This window comes from Capricornis sumatraensis, chromosome 21 (genome assembly GCF_032405125.1).
Source record: "Capricornis sumatraensis isolate serow.1 chromosome 21, serow.2, whole genome shotgun sequence".
Classification (NCBI taxonomy): Eukaryota; Metazoa; Chordata; class Mammalia; order Artiodactyla; family Bovidae; genus Capricornis; species Capricornis sumatraensis.
The window spans coordinates 64,602,753-64,625,306 of record NC_091089.1 but is presented as its reverse complement, the minus strand read 5'-3'; the positions used below and the strand labels follow the sequence as shown (position 1 = coordinate 64,625,306).

Here is a 22,554-nt window from a genome sequence, read left to right as displayed (position 1 = left end):
CTAAATGCATCTTCAGTTCTGTTCAGTTCAGTCTCTCAATCGTGTCCGACTCTGCGACCCCATGAATCGCAGCACGCTGGGCCTCCCTGTCCATAACCAACTCCCAGAGTTCACCCAAACTCATGTCCATCAAGTCAATGATGCCATCCAGCCATCTCATCCTCTGTTGTCCCCTTCTCCTCCTGCCCCCAATCCCTCCCACCATCAGGGTCTTTTCCAATGAGTCAACTCTTCACATGAAGTGGCCAGAGTATTGGAGTTTCAGCTTCAGCATCAGTCCTTCCAATGAACACCCAGGACTGATCTCCTTTAGGATGGACTGGTTGGATCTCCTTGCAGTTCAAGGGACTCTCAAGAGTCTTCTCCAACACCACAGTTCAAAAGCATCAATTCTTCGGCACTCAGCTTTCTTCACAGTCCAACTCTCACATTCATACATGACCACAGGAAAAACCATAGCCTTGACTAGACGAAACTTTGTTGGCAAAGTAATGTCTCTGCTTTTTAACATGCTGTCTAGGTTGGTCATAACTTTCAGAATGCATCTTACCAACCTGCAATTTCTAGTGTCATCCTTTTCCTTTTTGTTTGGAAAATGCTGTGTTGAATACTCTTTGACTGACAGCTTCTGACAGAGTCACTCTGGTCTTCCTTTCTCTTGGCTTGGTTTCCAGGCTCCCTGTTCACTTGTTAACATGCTTTTCTTTTGAGTCCACATGACACCCAAAACATAAGGACTTTTAATTTGGTAGAACACAGACACAGGGATTTCTTTCATTGTTACTTAAGGTGCGGTGCTATGGGTAGAGGCAAAATGTTTCATGATGATGTGAAAAATGTCACATATACTACAATTTCCCTTCTTTGGAGCTAAAGCAAAGGACCCGGGTCTCCTGTGTTGCGGACAGATTATCATCTGAGCCACCAGGGAAGCCCGAAGTATAGGATCTTTTTTTTTTTAAATTCTGTGATACCAAAACAAGATTTGATGCAGAAAACACATTTTCTTGTACTAGTTCATACACTGTTCATATCAGATCCCTAGTAGATTATATCTTTCACTTAGTAAATTAAAATGGAAAAAGCAACTAGAATGATACACTCAGTCTCTAAAATTAGAATAACAGCTGACGCAACTACCAATAAGCCATTGTGTAGGAGCATTTTTAGTAGAAATTGGAAAAACGCAGGCAATTTTTGTGGAGATAAAATTTTAATAAGAATATCTTCTTATACCTAACAATATTCATTTATATAAATTAGAAATTTACTCTTCTAGTTTATAAGATTTTTAAAAGCAAAGATAATGTGACAGCTGTTACCCATAGTAATTCTTTCTAATAAAATTTTTATTTTAGAATACTTTTAAATTCACATATCAGTATCAGTTATATCATTATATCACCTTTATAAAGATTTTTCTTCACTAAATGATGCATGTGAAATATGTGACAATGGAAATACAGTGACCAGGTAGGCCAAGCATTGTAAGGCATTTGATTGAATAACCAAGTTTCTGAAATGTAAATAAAAATCACATTCAAATGATTTAAAAATTAAATTTGCATTCTCTCTAGCTATGTAGGCCTGATAGGATCACTAGAATATATTCTTTCAAGATAATCTTTCTAATATTTATGCATAAGAAAGAGTCAGGCTACAAACTGGTTTTATTGTAATTGTGTTTTCCATCACACGTGTATTTTTCACACTGTAAGATGCTCTTGTTTGATGAGAGAGACGCAGGGTTTAGGGGGAGCAGAATCTCCCATAAAATAAAATGCCGTTGGTTTTGTTGTGCCTGATGAAAAAGAGGAACGGGTGATCGGCATTGAATTCGATGGAGGGGAGTTTCTTTCTTACACTCACCTCACTCCCAGTACCAGCTGCAGCCTCTGTACCTTGTTCATTTATTTCCAGGAAAGACTTATGGAAAACATTGGACAGAAATAGGTCTCTCTCTGAGGACATTCCTGAGAAATCAGCTTTGCTCTGGTTAAAGGCATCACTCATCCCCATACTGCTCAGAGTTGACTTGAGGTCGTAAGTCTCTTCCAGCTTGAACTTGGGAAGGTTTAACTGCACATTGCACAACTCCATCACGTCTGCGCTGGTCCACTCACTCAGCTTCTCATAGGTGATGGCCTTTTCCAGCTGCAATTTGGGGCCAATGAAGAAAGAATCAGTAATTTCCAATTACGAAATAAGAAATAAAGGTTGAGTGAAATCTCTAGATATTACATAGATGAATTATAATCACTCCCATTACCAAAGGTAACAAAACACACACATTTGGAAGTTTTTTGTTTATAAAGAGATCTTTCGCACTGTTGATATATCATTTTGCAGATTAATAGTTCTCAGGCTTAATAAGTTAGACCTTGATTCAAAACAGAAGTACTTCTATATTTCCAAGACAGCAACTACATACACAAATATATTAGTATAAATATATGTTTAGATGTCATCAACACAAAAGCATATACTCTAGGACACATTGTATGCCAGGGAACCAAAAAAATTATTTTTATTAGTTGTATTAACTAGTTTAACACTAGTTTATTAACTAATAAACTAGTTCATAACTAATTTATTAAATTAGTTTCATTAGCACAGTATACAATCCTTCAAAAAGAAAATCTGAGATAAAATAAAACACCTATACTCTATAATCACACCAATATGAAACTAGTAACTATAAATTACGGGAAAAAAGAATAGTAAAGAAAGGAAAATCATTCTATCTTAAGAATAATAACGTTTTAAATAGTAATTTTGAAGCTGCTTTTTCTCTTGATATTTAAAATTTTAAAACAATAAATATATACGTATATACACATATGCATTACATATATAGGATAAAAAGCAATGTTTGATTTTTTAAATAACATGTTTGTTTAAAGCACATGATTTTGCTACTTTGGAGTTTTCTAGATCCAAGTATTGCTATCAATGACACATATGTAAATGATGTGCATTAAAGTGATAATGTTTTCAGGTCAGGAACTTGCACTTTCTAAAAAAACAAAGGCCTATAATGATGTAACTCTAATGGTTTAGTATTCACACTTGGTCTTACCATCCTCTCCAGTTTCACAAATTTTATGACACTATCTAGAAATCTTTCTAAACAACAGGAGGGCAGTGGAAGCAGAAATATAAATAATCTGGCACACATGAAAACTTACTCACAGTGCAAAGAAAGACAGACCACTTATTGCACATGAATTGCTCAGAAATGTGATCTGGCCAAAGTCAGGCTTAAGAGATGTTTAACTGGTGAACAACTTAAGTAATAACCTGAAGATGCGTTGATACAGACTATATCTTCTGAAGAGTGTTTACTTGATAAAAAGCATTCTTGCATGGGGATGACCCACAGAGATGTTATGGGGAGGGAGGTGGGAGGGGGGTTCATATTTGGGAACACATGTAAGAATTAAAGATTTTAAAATTTAAAAAAAAATGTGAAAAAAAATGTTTTAGACTCTGTTTAATGTTTTTAAATGTATATCTAAGGCTAGCTTAATGCATGTGATTTAAAAATTAGGTAGGTTCTACCAGAAGGAGAAAAAAGACCTATACTACCTGAAAGATTGTTATGATCAATCTACACAGCTTTGTTACTCACAATAAATATTTCTAGCGGTTGTTTGTGTGTCTACTCAATGCTAAAGGTCTCTGTAGACTACTTATCCTTCCTGAGAAATAGTAACATCAACCTTACAAAGTTTTGTAAACTTAGGTGAGACGTGAAAATACAGTACCTAGGGCTGAAGGTGTGTTGGTTGCCCTCCTGTGCAGAAATTCAAGAACTGGGAGATCATATCTTTATAAGATCATATCTTTTTTCCTGGGACAGATAAACAGTAGAACCATCTTCATGTCAGACTGCTGTCTTTTTTTTAAAGTTATTTTTCCATGCAAGTAAATGTTCCCAGGTGGTGCTAGTGGTAAAGAGCCTGCCTGCCAATGCAGGAGACATAAGAGACACAGGTTCAATCCCTGGATCTGGAAGTTTCCCTGGAGGAGAAAATGGCTACCCACTCCAGTATTCTTGTCTATAGAATCCCATGGACAGAGAAACTTGGTGGGTCCATGCGGTTGCACAGACTCAAACATCACTAAAGTGATTTTGCATGCATTTGCAAAATAGACATAGACTCACAGAGAGAAAAGAAATGTTACCAAAGGGGAGAGGAAAGGAGGGAGGTATGAATAGACTGACCCCTTTACCTGATCCAGCCCATCAGTGTCTTCTGGCAGTAGTATGAGCAGACTGAGGTCACGGCTCTCATAGTAGAGTTGAAGGCCTATGGCTTGTGGACGTTCTATGTAAAATACTTGAAGTTTTTCTTTCATGGACATCATTTGCACTGGTTTGCTTGTAGTCTGTAGAGCATATGCAGCAACATCACTGCGGAGGTATCTCACCAAATTCTTAATTCTTTAGCAACATTGGTTCCCAGCCATCTGGGACACTGACAAAGATGATGATCCTCTGCTAAATACTAAATAAAATTATTCAAACCTTGCTTTCTGGAAATATGTGTTCTACTGGATAACATCATCAATAAATGATGTGAGAGTTTCTTTCTCCAACAGTATTATGGCATCCTCTATGAATCATGGCAAGCTGGATTCTACCAAACACTTAAAAGAATATATAATCTTAAGCAAACTATGAAAATACCAATGATTCGGAAACAAAGTTGCATTTCAGATGCAAACATTTGAGACAGCCTTTTAATATCATAAAACTGAAATCCACTAAGAGAAGGGAAACACAAGCAATAAGCTAGGAGCTAAGGATTGCAAAACATATGTTTGATAAAATACCAGTATCTGAAATTGGTGAAGAACTCTTAAAACTCAACAATGATAAAGCAACAAACCCCACCTAAAAAATAGGCAAAAGATCTGAACTGATACTTCTCCAAAGGAAAACCTATAGCATGTGAAAGGTGTTCAATCCTATGTGCTTAGGCAATTGCAAATTAAAACAGTGAATATTAGCTGTGGAGTGTCACAGCTAATAGAATGGCCAGAAGTTCAAAACCCTGATGACACAAACTTCTAGCTAAGATGGAGCTGCATTCTCTGCCAATGGGAATGCCAAGTGGAAGCCACACCAGATGACAGTGCAGCGGTTTCTTACAAAGCTGAACACGGCCTTACCAAGTGATCCAGCAACTGTGCTCCTGGACAGTCACCAGAACGAGCTAGAAACATGTTCACGCAAAATCTTGCACAGAAATGCTTATAGCAGTTTGAGTCATAAAGAACCAAAATGCCCTTCAGAAAGGCAAATGGATCAACAAAATCTTAAATCTATACAATGGAGGATTATTCAGCAATAAAGTGAAATGACCTGTCAAGCCAGAAAAAATGGCTTTAAATACACATTGGAGGAACTTTAAAGACATATTGCTAAGTAGAAGAAGGTGGTTGCACCTTCGAGAAGGTTACATACTATGTAATCCCAATTTTATGGCATTCTGGAAAAGGCAAAGTTATGCAGACAGTAAAGAGATCATCGTTGCCAGAGACTTCGAGGGAGGGGTGAATGTGTTGAGTACAGGGAATTTTTAGGACAATGAAATTATTCTGTATGATACTATAATGGTAGATACATGACATTATGAAATGTTAGTAAAGCCAATGGTAAGCAAAAGCAAAACCCTGCAATTCAGATATTTTATACTTTTTATCCATCCACTCTATGTGGTGCTGAATGTCCGTCACAGAGCCCTACCTTTCTGCTAAGGTGGTGGCCTCGTGACCAGGGCTGTTCACTCAGGATGCTCTGTGCTGAAATGACTGTCTCAAAGATAAGCATACGGGTGGGACCAATCAGAGTGTTCTTTGGGAGCATTCTGCTAGAGCTAGCAGCCAAGACTCTCTCTGTATTCACAGTGGCGTTGTGAAGCTAGAATAAAGGGCAGTCCTATTCCCGGCCATACGGATAAACTCCATCCCTAATATTAGAGGAGAGCAAGAATGATGGCTCAAGGGTAGAGGCAGAGAGGACAGATTGTTTGAGGCTCTAGAGGCCCCGTTCCTGGTTCCTCTTAGTTTCTTTGATGTTGTTTAGTCTCTTATTCGTGTCTGACTCTTTTGTGACACCATGAACAATAGCCCGCCATTGTCTTCTGTCCATGGGATTTCCCAGGCAAGAATACTGGAGGTGTTTACTTCTCCAGAGGATCTTCTTGACTGAGGGATCGAACCCACATCTCCCACACTGGCAGGTGGATTCTTTACTCCTGAGCCATCAGGGAAGCCCCCGAGCTAACACTAATATAATTCTCATGTCCCTGGAGCTAGTTTGGAATGCTTTTCTATCACCTGCAGCTGAAAATTTCTAGTGGTTTTATTAAGCCGAGTAACTATCCAGCTTATTTCCAGTTAGCCTGTTGGATTATAAACTCAGTCCTTTCTACATCTTTTCCCCCCAGATTATCTGAAAATTGCCTACTGCACACAACATATTGTTACAGCAGTATGTCATCAGCAGCAGTGTCTAAGTGAGATAATCCACCCAGGACTAAAACAGTTTCACAAACTTTGGCCAGTCAGTTCTTTTCCTAAGAATTTGGAATGTGACCTATCAAACTCATCTCTAGAATGGAGATCAGACTGCAGATTGAGAGAAGGATGGGAGAAACAGAGTTGAGAAGATAGAGAATGAATCCTGACAATATTTGAATCCTAGTTTCCATTCAAGTCTCAAGACCCAGCCACATTCCAGCCCTTGGGTGTATCTGTGACCTTCTGCTCATCTCCCTTGTTGCTGAAGTAAGTGCCCACTACAAAAACAGATGCTCTGTGCGCCAGCCCAGAGGGAAAACTTAAAGAAAGAGATGAGACTTTAAAATGCTTTTTATTTCTTTTTCTTCTGGAAAAGTAACAGTTTGGTGTAAGACGGTGCTAGCTTACTAGAACAAGAACAGAACTCGTAAGTGAAGAGCAGGGAATCATGGTTCTGCAGCCTGCTAACTGAGGCACAGCTCGAGGCACTTGGGGCTCCCCTGGTAGCTCAGTGGCAGAGCATCCGCCTGCCACTGCAGGAGACACAGGAGACCCAGGTTCAACCCCTGGGTCGGGAAGATCCCCTGGAGGAGGAAATGGCAACCCACTCCAGTGTTCTTGCCAGGACACTCCCATAGAAAGGGGAGCCTGGCGGGGTACAGTCTGTGGGGTCGCAAAAAGCAAGTAACACACACACACCCCAACACCGGACATTTAGTGGTTGGTTCCTCTATTGACCAGAGAAACTGCAATGCAACCAAAACAAGTAAACTTGGGATGAATCTGGTCGCGTAGCCCCACTGCATTTCTAACTTGGAAAATAAGTGCAGTAACTCCCTTACCCACTCTACCATGATCGCAGCAAGGGGTGAGTGAGAAAATCTGTGCATGGTCCGTTTACAGGGATTAAAATTATGAAAGGGTGATGTCCAGGTGGGATGAAACTGGGGCTTTTAGGTCAGTCATCCCTGCCCAAGTTTACAGGAACATATACTCAGATAGAATGAATTCAAAATAGAATTTCATTTGCAATGTCTTATAAAATACATGCTGGTTATTAACAGGCTCCTACCTTGTTTATTTTGAATGACTTTTCTGTGGTATTTTGGACTAGGAATTGATGTTCCCAGACTCCTTTAAAGTAAAGGGCATTCACCAGAACCATTCTGGTTGTAGGGCCCACAGCGTCATCAGGTAGGAGATTCAGGATTTTTCCTACAAAAGCAAAGGGACAGATTCCAAATGATATAGTTACATCCTGGTGAAATGCCATGCTTATAAAACTGATGATCATGAAATACTGTTTAACGGTAACATCTTATACCCATAAAAATTCAAACCAGGAAGTCAGTATTGATAGAATACTATTAATATTAACAGATCTCTTTAGACTTCTTCTAAAAAATAATTTTTATGTAAACCATTTTTAAAGTCCTTACTGAATTTGCTACAATACTGTTTCTGTTTTATGTTTTCATTTTTGGGCCACAAGTCATGCGATATCTTAGCCCCCAACCAGGGATCAAACCCATACCCCATGTTTTGGAAGGCAAAATCCCAACCCCGCTGGACCACAAGAGCTGTCCCCTGTTTAAATTATTTCATCTGTTGTTCCAATAGTGTCCTTTTTTCCTAGATTAGAAATCAATCCAAGGGCTCAAGGTGCGCTTAGCTGCCATTTCCTCTTTAGTCCTCTTTAAGCCGAGGCAGTTTCACATTCCATTCTTTGTCTTCCATGACCTTGATACTTTTGAAAAAAAAATTTTTTTAGAATGCTTGCCTCTCAGCTCAGATGTTTCTGATGCTTCCTCAAGATAATATTTAGGCTATGTATTTGAGGAAGAATATTGAAGAAAGTGGGGAAAACCACTAGATCATTCAGGTATGACCTAAATCAAATCCCTTATGATTATACAGTAGAAGTGAGAAATAGCTTTAAGGGACTAGATCTGATAGACGAGTGCCTGATGAACTCTGGATGGACATACATGACATTGTACAGGAGACAGAGATCAAGACCATCCTCAAGAAAAAGAAATGCAAAATGGCAAAATGGCTGTCTGAGGAGGCCTTACAAATAGCTGTGAAAAGAAGAGACATGAAAAGCAAAGGAGAAAAGGAAAAACATACGCATTGGAATGCAGAGTTCCAAAGTATAGCAAGGAGAGATAAGAAAGCCTTCCTCAGTGTTCAGTGCAAAGAAATAGAGGGAAACAATAGAATGGGAAAGAATAGAGATCTCTTCAAGAAAATTAGAGATACCAAGGGAATATTTCATGCAAAAATGGGCTCCATAAAGGACAGAAATGGTATGGACCTAACATAAGTAGAAGATATTAGGAAGAGGTGGCAAGAATACACAGAAGAACTGTACAAAAAAGATCTTCACAACCCAGATAATCACGATGGTGTGATCGCTCACCTAGAGCCAGATATTCTGGAATGTGAAGTCAAGTGGGCCTTAGGAAGCATCACTGGAAATGAAGCTAGTGGAGGTGATGGAATTCCAGTTGAGCTATTTCGAATCCTAAAAGATGATGCTGTGAAAATGCTGCACTCACTATGTCAGCAAATTTGGAAAACTCAGCAGTGGCCACAGGACTGAAAAAGGTCAGTTTTCATTCCAATCACAAAGAAAGGCAATGCCAAAGAATGCTCAGACTACCGCACAATTGCACTCATCTCACATACTAGCAAAGTAATGCTCAAAATCCTCCAAGCCCGGCTTCAGCAATACGTGAACCATGAACTTCCAGATGTTCAAGCTGGTTTTCAAAAAGGCAGAGGTACCAGAGATCAAATTGCCAACATCCGCTGGATCATGGAAAAAGCAAGAGAGTTCCAGAAAAACATCTATTTCTGCTTTATTGACTGTGCCAAAGCCTTTGACTGTGTGGATCACAATAAACTGGAAAATTCTGAAAGAGGTGGGAATACTGGACCACCTGACCTGCCTCTTGAGAAATCTGTACGCAGGTCAGGAAGCAACAGTTAGAACTGGACATGGAACAACAGACTGGTTCCAAATAGGAAAAAGAGTACGTCAAGGCTATATATTATCACCCTGCTTATTTAACTTCTATGCAATGGCACCCCACTCCAGTACTCTTGCCTGGAAAATCCCATAGATGGAGGAGCCTGGGAGCCTGCAGTCCATGGGGTCGCTAAGAGTCGGACACGACTGAGCTACTTCACTTTCACTCTTCACTTTCATGCATTGGAGAAGGAAATGGCAACCCACTCCAGTGTTCTTGCCTGGAGAATTTCAGGGATGGGGGAGCCTGGTGGGCTGCTGTCTATGGGGTCACACAGAGTCGGACACGACTGAAGCGACTTAGCAGCAGTAGCAGCAGCTTATTTAACTTCTATGCAGAGTACATCATGAGAAACACTGGGCTGGAAGAAGCACAAGCTGGAATCAAGATTGCCGGGAGAAATATCAATAACCTCAGATATGCAGATAACACCACCCTTATAGTAGAAAGTGAAGAGAACTAAAAAGCCTCTTGATGAAAGTGAAAGAGGAGAGTGAAAAAGTTGGCTGAAAGCTCAACATTCAGAAAACGAAGATCATGGCATCTGGTCCCATCACTTCATGGCAAATACATAGGAGAACAGTGGAAACAGTAGCTGACCTTATTTTGGGGGTGCTCCAAAATCACTGCACATGGTGACTGCAGCCATGAAATTAAAAGAGGCTTACTCCTTAGAAGGAAAATTATGACCAACCTAGACAGCATATTAAAAAGCAGAGACATTACTTTGTCAACAAAGGTCTGTCTAGTCAAGACTATGGTTTTTCCTGTGGTCATGTATGGATGTGAGAGTTGGCCTATAATGAAAGCTGAGCATTGAAGAATTGATGCTTTTGAACTATGGTGTTGGAGAAGACTCTTGAGAGTCCCTTGGACTGCAAGGAGATCCAACCAGTCCATCCTAAAGGAGATCAGTCCTAGGTGTTCATTGGAAGGACTTATGTTGAAGCTGAAACTCTAATATTTATTTTGGCCACCTGATGGAAGAGCTGACTCATTTGAAAAGACCCTGATGCTGGGAAAGACTGAGGGCAGGAGGAGAAGGGAACAACAGAGGATGAGATGGTTGGATGGCATCACCAACTCAATGGACATGAGTTTGGGTAAACTCCAGGAGTTGGTGATGGACAGGAAGGCCTGGTGTGCTGCAGTTCATGGGGTTGCAAAGAGTCGGACACAACTGAGTGACTGAACTGAACTGATTGCTGTTGTGGGCTGAATTTTGTCCTCCCCAAAAGATACATTAGTTCCTAACCCCCAGTCCTTGTGAATGTGATCTCATTTCAAAACAGGGTCTTTGAAGGCGCAATCAAGTTAAAATGAAGTCATACTGGCTTAGGTTGGGCCTGTAATTCAATGACAGGTGTCCTTATAAAAGGAGAGAAATTCAAACACAGACACACAGAGTGTGAAAACACAAAGACAAAGGAGCAGAAGAGAGGAAAGCCGTCTGTCAACAGAGGCTGAGACCGGAGAGTCGCTTCTACAGGCCAAGTGTTGCCAGCAACCGTCAGCAGCTAGGAGAGAGGCATGGAATGGCTTCTTTCCTAAAACTTTCCAAAGAAGTGGAAGCCTGTCGTGCCACAGTTCACGGGGTTGCGAAGAGTGAAACACAGCTTAGCGACTGCATAACAAAGGCCGCTAACACCTCGATTTCAGGGGTGCAGCCTCCAGAGCTGTGCGGTCACACTGCTTAGCACTAAGTGGTGTCTGACTCTTTGCGACCCCTTGGACTGTAGCCCGCCAGGCTCCTGTGTCCATGGGATTTCCCAGGCAAGAATACTGGAGTGGGCTGCCATTTCCTTCAGGGGATCTTCCCCACCCAGGCGTGGCACCTGCGTCTCCTGCGTCTCCCTCATTGGCAGGCACGTTCTTTACCACTGAGCCACTGGGGAAGCACCAGCACTATCCGAGAATATATTTCCATTGGTTTAAACCACACAGTCTGTGGTCCTTTGCTATGGCAGCCCTCAGATTTATGGCACACTTCTCTCATCACAGGAAGTCTGGACAGCTCTGTGATCTGGTGGAATGGATTCTGTCATGCTCCTTGAGTGCATCAGCCTACATGGGGAAGATGGCAAGACCCTTATGCAAACCGATCTCGTGAGCGTCGGACAGCCACTCCCTACTCAGCTCTGAGAGGGTGTGCTTGGCTGAAGGACAGCGTATGAGCTGCTCCCTGCCTTCCTGTCTGTGAGGCCCTCTTCCATCTTCTAGGGACCCGAGCAGGCAGAGGGCAGGCATTTGAGAGCTGAGATTTAGGGCAGCTCCGACACTGTAATTGCTTCCACTTCCCCTGGAAAGAACCCTCTCGCCAATGCAGGTAGGCATAAGAAACACGGGTTCGATCTCTGTGTCGGGAAGATTCCCCTGGAGAAGGGCATGGCAACCCCCTCCAGCATTCTTGCCTGGAGAATCCCATGGAGCGAGGAGCCTGGCGGGCTACAGTCCACGGGGTCGCAGAGTCGGACACAACTGAGTGACTTAGCACAGCTCCTACGCTGAGTCTGTGGTGTCCGTTTCAATGTGCTTTTGCCTGTACAATGACATTTGGTTCTCACATGAACTGGAACAATGCAAGTAGTTTCGTTCTGCAAATACAGGCTAATTTATAATTCTCAAACCAGACGCACATTTGGATGAATCCAAATCAGGCATAAGTTAGGAAAACAGTCACTCCTGCCTCAGCATGGCTTCTGAGTCACTGCTGCTGCTGCTGCTGCTGCTGCTGCTGCTAAGTCGTTTCAGTCATGTCTGACTCTGTGCGACCCCATAGACGGTAGCCCACCAGGCTCTGCTGTCCTTGGGATTCTCCAGGCAAAAACACTGGAGTGGGTTGCCATTTCCTTCTCCAATACATGAAAGTGAAAAGTGAAAGTGAAGTTGCTCAGTTGTCTCCGACTCTTAGCAACCCCAAGGACTGCAGCCTACCAGGTTCCTCTGTCTATGGGATTTTCCAGGTAAGAGTACTGGAGTGGGGTGCCATCGCCTTCTCCTCTGAGTCACTAGTTCAGTGAAATAAGAACTGAGAATTTACGGCTGCCAGCTTCCTCAATTCACTTCAATAAACATTAATGTTCTGAACAGCTACCATGAGCAAGGCTATTATTTGTTAGTGATTTATAGCAGAAACTCAAATAAGGTAGTGTTATTGCACTGTATGGATGTGAGAGTTGGACTGTGAAGAAAGCTGAACGCCGAAGAATTGATGCCAAAGACTCTTGAGAGTCCCTTGGACTGCAAGGAGATCCAACCAGTCCATTCTAAAGGAGATCAGTCCTGGTGTTCTTTGGAAGGAATGGTGCTAAAGCTGAAACTCCAGTACTTTGGCCACCTCATGTGAAGAGTTAACTCCTTGGAAAAGACTCTGATCCTGTGAGGGATTGGGGGCAGGAGGAGAAGGGGAGGACAGAGGATGAGATGGCTGGATGGCATCACCAACTCGATGGACGTGAGTTTGGGTGAACTCCGGGAGTTGGTGGTGGACAGGCGGCCTGGCGTGCTGCAATTCATGGGGTCGCAAAGAGTAGGACATGACTGAGCAACTGAACTGAACTGAACTGATTGCACTTAGGTCTTTGAATCTAGTGGGAGAGGCAGGGACTTCAATGAACAACTGAACAATTGTTAGTTTTAGGAACAACGTGGTGAGTGTCAAGGTAAATGTTCCCAAAGAGGCTCTGAGAGCAAGGAGGAAAGCTGTTTGTCTGAGGGAGGCCCTGAGTTGTTATCCAGTGGCCGTGAAGGGGCTGGGAGTGGCAGGAGAGGGGCAGTTTCCGATTGAGGGGACACAGGAGAAAATGTGTGGGGTTGGGAAGTAGCACAGGAATCTTCTGGGATTCTGTGCCACTTGAAATTCCTGAGCATTAATTTTGAGTCAGAGAATGGTAAGAGTTGGAACGGAGAGACAGGCAAGACCCCGCGGTCACGCTGAGCTTCTATATCAGCTTAGGGAGTTGGGATTCATCTTTTACTACAAGTCCAGGTAACTGACTATCTCGGTTTGTCCAGAACTGAGAGACTTTCAGAAAATAAAGCCAGGAAATTCCCAGGCAAGCTAAGGCAAAATGGTCACCAAAGCGCAATGTATGCCATGTCCCCAAGTCTGGGATCTAAGTGGAACTGATGTGTGAAAGTCTCAGGGCAGCCACTTAAAAGCAGAGGCTTTATCCTCCCCATTTCCTGCTGACTGTGAAACTGACAAGTGTTAAGAGTCATCCCCTGTGTGCACAATCTCAGTCGTGTGCCACTCTGCGACCTCATGGACTGTAGCCTGCCAAGCTCCCCTGTCCATGGAATTCTCCAGGCAAGAATACTGGAGTGTTTTGCCATTTCCTTCTCCAGGAGATCTCCCCAGCCCAAGGACTGAACCCGAATCTCCTGCATTGGCATATGGGTTCTTTACTACTGAGCCACCAGGGCAGCCCAAGAATCATCTTCAGTTCAGTTCAGTTCAGTCGCTCAGTCGTGTCCGACCCTTTGCGACCCCATGAATCGCAGCACGCCAGACCTCCCTGTCCATCACCAACTCCCAGAGTTCACTCAGACTCACGCCCATCAAGTCAGTGATGCCATCCAGCCATCTCATCCTCGGTCGTCCCCTTCTCCTCCTGCCCCCAATCCCTCCCAGCATCAGAGTCTTTTCCAATGCGTCAACTCTTCGCAGGAGGTGGCCCAAGTACTGGAGCTTCAGCTTTAGCATCATTCCTTCCAAAGAAATCCCAGGGCTGATCTCCTTCAGAATGGACTGGTTGGATCTCCTTGCAGTCCAAGGGACTCTCAAGAGTCTTCTCCAACACAGTTCAAAAGCATCAATTCTTCAGTGCTCAGCTTTCTTCACCGTCTTAGCCAAATATAAAAGCCACATCTTGACAATGCAGCTTTAACACACAAGGTTGTATCTCTGGAAGGCCTCTGGGGACAGAATGCTTATCTATCCTGCGACGATTAAGTCAGAGATAAACTTCTGTCTTTTTTGGACATGAATCTGAGCAAACTCTGGGAGATGGTGAAGGACAGGAAAGGCTGGTGTGCTGCAGTCCACGGGGTCAAAAAGAGCCAGACACGACTTAGCAACTGAACAACAACAGCAACAACAAGCTTCTATTCTATTACTGGGATAGTTACTGTATTTTAAATCTGTTCTAATATATGACCTTATTCTGAAACTTACTTAAGGTTATACAGTATATTTAATGCCACACTTTAATTATTCATTAGCAGCCACTTTTCTTTAGAAACCGCATATGCATCAGTATTCCAAAACTTTTTGCATTTCTCTAGAGTCCTCTTTGGAACTACTAGAGTCTGATCATTTTCTTGTTTACTTGGTATTAATAAAATGGTTGTCTTATCTGTTTCAGATAAGACTTAGAATAAAAACAAATGTTCTGAATAATTAGAATATGCCCACAGTTCTATTTAAGAAATGCAAATACTTAACATAACACAATTCAAAATGATAAAGTGATACTTTTCAAAAATACACTGGTGATCACCTTGGAGAAAGCTTACCCTCAGTCTGTTTTTCAACCCAAGAGTTGATCTCCTTTCTGATGTGGTCAGAAGCTCCCATAAAGTTCACAGACTGTGGCTCTGCACCAAAATATGTTTTCACATCTTCTAAATATTTCTGGAAGATATAGGCAAAATCTCCTTGTGTAGATTTTTTTTTTTTTATGAAAGCTGAGACATCAAGTCTATTTAGATTATCAAGAAAAAAAAAAGTCCAGCTAGATGGATATTTGCAAACTTGCACCCCATTTTTTTCTTCAGTCTTTCCATACTCCGGCTATGGTTAGAAACTAAGCTCCCCTGTGCACACTTAGCTGGATGCAGGCTAGCCATGCAGAACTGCAGTTGCGGAGGGAAGGCCTGCCCCCCACAGCTCTGGAGCCCCCACATCCGCATACATATACGTGCCATGTGGCAGGTGGGATCTTATTCCCAGGGGTCTTCACCACTGCACAGCTCGACTTTTTCTGTTGCTATCCTTCTATCCTATTCAGTCGCTTTACTTCTTACCCACTGGGCACCTGGGTCTTCTGGCTCTTTCTGAAACGTGCCAAAGAGTGGGGCAGACAAACAGGAAGAACTAAACGTTTGGCCAGATGTAGGGGTGGCTCCCCTGAGGGTCTGCACTGTGGGGTCTCAGCCACCAGAGAAGAGACGATGACTTAACTGCATGTAAAGAATGTTTCTGAAGTCATGATGTGAAGCGATTTATCTGATCCTAAAGTCAGCTTTGCTCTTGAGGACAGTCTCCAGCCACCCTCTGATGGTCATGCCACCCTCTGCTCCTTCAGATTCACCATATGGAACCACCCTAGACCTTCTGTTCTATTTCCCATGAAACAAATGTTGGCCCAGGGGTTACGTAAGCCACATTTCTATGTGTGTTAGTGGGTTGTACCCCTTTGTTATGGGCATAAAATTCTGATCACTCGATGTGGTTTGGGATACAGTGTTGGTTTCCTTTACAACTTGACACATTGGTCAGTTTAAATGATCATCAGAAATACTAACCACAGACACCCTATACATTAAGATTGTCCCCAGGGTCCCTGTAGAAAAGTACCAAGTGTTTGATTGGTTTCACATGGCCCTTTCTTTCCCATCCACTTAAAATAAGAGGTTTGCACTTACCTTGTGAAATGGATACGTTTTCTCCCCGTAGATCCTGTTGGCTGTTTTAAGTATACAAGCATGGCTGGAACTGTTAATTTCTGAAATAAATGTCTGGAAATAAGAGTGTATTTCTTCAGGCTTGCCCACATTGAATTCCTTTCAAAGAAAATAAATTTGTCAAATAAAAATGTTGAAAAAGAAACACATGTATATGAACAATTTAGAATAAAAGAAATGATTTCATGTTCATGAACTGATCATGAAATCAATTGTAGGGTAGGTAAATTTTTTTTCTTTGATATTTTTAGTGCAGGATATAAAAGTTGTTGAGGCGTAATTTTCTTCACACTTAGTTTGCAAAAATAAGAACAAGGTTGAAAGTGAAATAGTTTTGAAGGGAAAGAAAGGGGAGAGATAAGGGGAAAGAATATAACTCTTTCAAAAAGCGTAGACATTGTTTGCTCTAAAATTTTCCTATAGTTTTAATATCTTTTTCTAAGAAAAATTACCTATTAAAGTTGTTTGATTTAGCCACTAAAAAAAAAATGCTAAAAGTACCTTCTCCTTAATTATCAAATGGATATTGAAATACAAGACATACCATTTTCCTTTTCTTTTCACTGTCAGGACAAAATTCGCTGTCCTGGTCTCTGCTAACTTGAAGAACCTATAATTTCAATAAAAAGGCAATACATGAGCACATTTTGCAGAGATGTGATCATTCTACAAGCCAGTCATTCCCCTAGCTGCAGAACATATGATTAATGGATCAAGGGGGCTCTGATTTTACTTAATTGGTGTAATACCTGGACTAACAGAGTAAGTCAAGAGCTGCTTTTAAATAAATTTTTAAGTTGAATTCAAGTTGTTAGTATCTTTACTTTAATACTTTGCATTGGACATTGAAAATAAGATTGGGAATACCCTTAGATGTAAAATTCTCATGTTTTCCATGGTTCATTTTCATCTATCATTGTTTTCAGAATAAAGCTAAGTATTCAATTGAGTGTATCATTTAGCCAATTTAAGCAAAACCCAATATTGCCCTAATTATCTGGAAAATTCAGGAGTTTTAGTCGTTTTTTCTACTAAAGTGCTTCACTTCTCACTGCCGACCATTATCTGATGATAGAGTCAGAGTCTTTGTGTTCACCCAGCATTTATGTGAAAATTCACAGGAAGGATATGGACTCTGTGTTTCCCTTAAATTGTCCAAGAAGAGAAAAAGACCCTTTAATTATATCCCCCACATGCATCCTGGATGCAGCTCACAGAAAGGAATAACACTACTGAATGGCTTTCACTTTCACTTTGCTATATAAGGCTGCGCACACACATAGAAACACTGTGATTTGAGAATGCTTACATCAAATTAACTGCTTATACAGTAATCAGTTCAGTTCAGTCACTCAGTCATGTCTGACTCTTTGTGACCCCATGGACTGCAGCATGCCAGGCTTCCCTGTCCATCAACAACTCCCGGAGCTTGCTTAAACTCATGTCCATCGAATAGGTGATGCCATCCAACCATCTCATCTTCTGTCCTTCTGTTCTCCTCCCATCTTCAATCTTTCCCAGCATCAGGGTAATTTCAAATGAGTCAGTTCTTCGCATCAGGTGGCCGAAATATTGGAGCTTCAACAACAGCATCGGTCCTTCCAATGAATATTCAGGACTGATTTCCTTTAGGATGGACTGACTGGATCTCCTTGAAGTCCAAGGGACTCTCAAGAGTCTCCTCCAACATCACAGTTCAAAAGCACAATTCTTTGGTGCTCAGCTTTTTCTATAGTCCAGTTCTCACATCCATACATGACTACTGGAAAAACCATAGTGAAGTTGTTCAGTGGTGTCTGACTCTCTGCAACCCCATGGACTGTAGCCTACCAGGCTCCTCCATGCATGGGATTTTCCAGGCAAGAGTGCTGGCGTGGGTTGCCATTTCCTTCTCCAGGGGATCTTTCCAACCTTGGGACTGAACCCAGGTCTCCTGCATTGCAGGCAGACGCTTTACCATCTAAGCCACCAGGGAAGCCCAAATAAAAAAATAAAAAACCATAGCTTTGACTAAATGGACCTTTGTTGGCAAAGTAATGTCTCTGCTTTTTAATATGCTGTCTAGGCTGATCATGGGCGTCCCTGATGGCTCAGTGGGTAAAGAGTCAGCCTGCAGTGCAGGAGAACCATTCTCTATCCCTCACTTGGGAAGATCCCCTGGAGAAGGAAATGGCAACCCACTCCAGTATTTTTGCTTGGAGAAGTCCATGGACAGAGGAGCCTAGTGGGCTATAGTCCATGGTGTCCCAAAGAATCAGACATGACTGAGTGATTAACGTGACTAGGTTGATCATAGCTTTTATTCCAAGGAGCAAATGTCTTTTAATTTCATGGCTGTAGTCACCATCTGCAGTGATTTTGGAGCCAAAAAAAAATACTCAGTATACAGCCTTGACATACTCCTTTCCCGATTTGGAACCAGTCTATTGTTCCATGTCCAGTTCTTACTGTTGCTTCTTGACCTGCATGTAGATTTCTCAGGAGGCAGGTCAGGTGGATGGTATTCCCATCTCTTAAAATTTTCCACAGTTTGTTCTGATCCACACAGTCAAAGGCTTGGTGTAGTCAATAAAGCAGAAATAGATGTTTTTCTGGAACTCTCTTGCTTTTTCCATGATCCAGCAGATGTTGGCAATTTGATCTCTGGTTCCTCTGGCTTTTGTAAATTCAACTTGAACATCTGGAAGTTCGCATACTGTTGAAGCCTGGCTTGGAGAATTTTGAGCATTATTTGCTAGCATGTGAGAAGAGTGCAATTGTGTGGCAGTTTGTGCATTCTTTGGCATCGTATTTCTTTGTGATTGGAATGAAAACTGACATTTTCCAGTCCTGTGGCCACTGCTGAGTTTTCCAAATTTGTTGCTTTAGTGAGTGCAGCACTTTCACACCATCATCATTTAGGGTTCGAAACAGCTCAGCTGGAATTCCGTCACTTCCACTTTGTGCGTAGTGATGCTTCCTAAGGCCCGCTTCACTTCTCACTCCAGGGTGTCTGGCTCTAGGTGAGTGATCACACCATCGTGATGACCTGGGTCATGAAGATCTTTTTTGTATAGTTCTTATTTGTATTGTTGCCACCTCTTCTTAATATCTTCTGCTTCCGTTAGGTCCAGACCATTTCTGTCCTTTATTGAGCCCATCTTTGCATGAAATGTTCCCTTGGTATCTCTAATTTTCCTAAAGCGATCTCTAGTCTCTCCCGTTCTATTGTTTTCCTCTATTTCTTTGCATTAATTGCTGAGGAAGGCTTTCTTATCTCTCCTTGCACTTCTTTCAAACTCTGCGTTCAGATGGTGGATCTTTCCTTTACTCCTCTGCCTTTAGCTTCTCTTCTTTTCTCAAAGAAGAGCATTTGTATTTGTAAGGCCTCCTCAGACAACCATTTTGTCTTTTTGCATTTCTTTTTCTTGGGGATGGTCTTGATCCCTGCCTCCTGTACACTGTCACGAACTTTTGTCCATAGTTCATCAGGCACTCTGTCTATCAGATCTAGTCTCAAATCTATGTCTCACTTCCACTGTATAATCGTAAGGGATTTGATTTATGTCATACCTGAATGATCTAGTGGTTTTCCCTACTTTCTTCAATTTAAGTCTCAATTTGGAGATAAGAAGTTCATGATTTGAGCCACAGTCAGCTCCCAGTCTTGTTTTTGCTGACTGTATAGAGCTTCTCCATCTTTGGCTGCAAAGAATATAATCAATCTGATTTTGGTATTGACCATCTGGTGATGTCCATGTGTCGAGTCTTCTCTTGTGTTGTTGGAAACTCTGTTAGCCTTTGCCCTGCTTCATTTTGTACTCCAAGGCCAAATTTGCCTGTTACTCCAGGTATCTCTTGACTTCTTACTTTTGCATTCCCATCTCCTATAATGAAAAGGACATCTTTTGGGGTGTTTGTTCTAGAAGGTCTTGAAGGTCTTAATAGAACCACTCAACTTCAGCTTCTTCAGCATTAGTGGTTGGGGCATAGATGTGGATTACTGCAATATTGAATGGTTTGCCTTGGAAACAAACAGTAATACTGTTCTACTATTTTAATGTTCTTCATGTATTTGTTAGATTCACCCAGACAAGCAGGGATCGAACAAAGTAACAACCAAACAAAGCATGAGAAACAGATTTCACCTGATTTTTCCATTTGCGTCTTTTTAAATCAATTTATTATTTTGTTTATTTAGTTTTGACTGTGCTGGGTCTTTGCTGCTTTGCGTGGGCATGCGGGCTTTCTTTATTGGAAGTGCCTGAAGGCCACTCTCGGAGTGGGGCTTCCCGTGTTTTGGAGCCTAGGCTCTAGGTGCACAGGCTACAGCAGTTGCCCTGCAGCCTGTGGGGTCTTCCCCGAGCAGGGATCAAACCATGTCCCCTACACTGGCGAGCAGATTTTAACCACGGAGCCACCAAAGAAGTCCTCTATTTGTGTCATTAAGAAAATCCTTCCAAGATTAGAAAGATGATGACTAACTCTATTAAAGTATGAGCCATGACTTTCTTGAAATATTTTAATAATCAAAATTTTAAAAAAATTTTAACCTTGAACCAGACTTGATAACCTCATGTCTCCATGTGATTTTGCCAGAGAACACAGGTTCTTAAATAGCTTTCCTAGAAACAGTTGCTTGTTGATTCACTTTCTCAGCCTTATTTTTTAAGGTCTGGAAATGTGTGTGTCTTTTATTTTGGAAGACATGATTATAAAATGTGGACTGTTTGGGTTCCAGGAGAGGAATGAAGGTGAAAGCCAAATAAAAGCATATCATTTTAAGCCAATAGAGAATAGCTGACCTTTCTTACTCACCTGGGCCATTTGGGCTGCAGTGGTCCCTTTTGTGCCCAAATACACCATGGCCAAGGAGGCTGAGATCCCCCAGGGAGAAAAGAAGATATTTTTACCCTCAGCAGATTCAGCTAGCTTTTTACTAAACTCCAGAGCAAATTGGTTGATAGATTTTGCTAGAGAGTCCATTGGGAAGATCTAAGAAAAACAAAGCAGAGTTAAAGAACACATTAATAATCGTTTCCATTTATTTTACTTTTGTAAATGGATTTTTTGGCTTACACAATTATCTTTTCTATCATCCTTCATTGAAATGACAAAAGAATGTATTATCCAACCTGATTATATACATAATAACCTATGTAACAATCTATATGGGGCTTCCCTGGTGGCTCAGTGGTAAACAATTGGCCTGCCAATGCAAGAGACGTGGGTTCAGTCCCTGGGTCAGGAAGATCCCCTGGAGAAGGAAACGGCAACCTACTCCAGCATTCTTGCCTAGGAAATCCCATGGACAGGGGAGTCTGGTAGGCTACAGTCCATGGGTCGCAAAGAGTCAGACACGATTTAGCAACTAAACAACAACAACAATCTATATATCTGTATTTATGCCCTCCTGAGAGCTGAACGAACATAATTCCAATATTATTATAAATCTTAGAAAACTGAAGTCCAGAGAGTTTAAGAGGACTCCCTCAAATTTAGAGCTGAAGCACCTGAGAGGACAACTGGATTCTGGTCAGTTGGGTCTCCCTGTTGAAATTCCAGAGTTTAAACTGCAGTAGAATCAGCCAAGTGCTTCTTTTCAATACGCCACATACCTGCTGGCTTTACCAGTAAATGAGGAATAATTATACATGTTTCTGACTTTGTAGTTTTTCTCACTTATCTTTCATCCCTATTTTTATACTTTTTAACCTTGTTTGTCCATTTGCACCTTGATAGATGGTATCCTGGTTTATGGAGACCCTTTATCCTCCTTCATAATAAGAGGAAACCCAACTCTGCTCCAGACCTTTTCCTCTGGATGCTTTTTCTGAACTTTGGGGTTCATAGGGGCGTGTCTGCCACCAAAGTCCCATAACGTGGCTTTTGCCACTTGCCTGGTGCTTATCACACTGCTGGTTCTGTTTTCATCTGTTCGCATCTTCTCCTCTCTAGAATAAGTTCCCTGAGAGCAAAATTTTCTTACTCTGCTTTGTGCATCTGCTAGCACCCAGCTCAGGACTTTGTACAAAATGGAAACTTCCAAATATTTATTTATTTTTTATTTAGAGTGTTTTTATTTAAGGTTCTAGTCATCATTTTTTAAAACCTATTTAAACCTGGAACCTTCACAAGCTAGTGGAAATGCTTATAGAGAAGCAGAGAAGTCAAGAGCCTCTTGTCTTTATTCTCACTCACTTGAGACCCCCTGAAACCAATCATAATGGACAAAGGAACTCAAGCTTTCTCATTTTCTAAAATATTGTTTTCAGCTTTGAAATTTCACCTCTAATCACCCTGATATTCTCATTTAATTTTA

General features: G+C 41.6%; 1 protein-coding gene across 1 annotated transcript; it reads right to left on the bottom strand.

Moving 5' to 3' along the window:
* Positions 1 to 1,749: 1,749 nt before the first annotated feature.
* LOC138097623 (serpin B10) lies at positions 1,750 to 21,218 on the bottom strand. Its single transcript, XM_068993898.1, has 7 exons — positions 21,051 to 21,218; positions 16,798 to 16,863; positions 16,215 to 16,352; positions 15,084 to 15,201; positions 7,604 to 7,746; positions 4,237 to 4,392; positions 1,750 to 2,154 (listed from the first exon to the last, which is right to left on the bottom strand). Exons 1-7 carry the CDS (start codon positions 21,216 to 21,218, stop codon positions 1,750 to 1,752), a joined length of 1,194 nt encoding a protein of 397 aa, XP_068849999.1.
* Between the last annotated feature and the right edge of the window lie 1,336 nt (positions 21,219 to 22,554).

Excerpts from the sequence above, each read along its gene's own strand:
- LOC138097623 (XM_068993898.1), bottom strand. The coding sequence starts at position 21,218 with ATGGACTCTCTAGCAAAATCTATCAACCAATTTGCTCTGGAGTTTAGT. Across the intron at positions 15,202-16,214 it reads AAACGTATCCATTTCACAAG|AAATATTTAGAAGATGTGAA; the intron begins GTAAGTGCAAAC and ends TATATCTTCCAG. Across the intron at positions 2,155-4,236 it reads ACACTGATGGGCTGGATCAG|CTGGAAAAGGCCATCACCTA; the intron begins GTAAAGGGGTCA and ends CCCAAATTGCAG.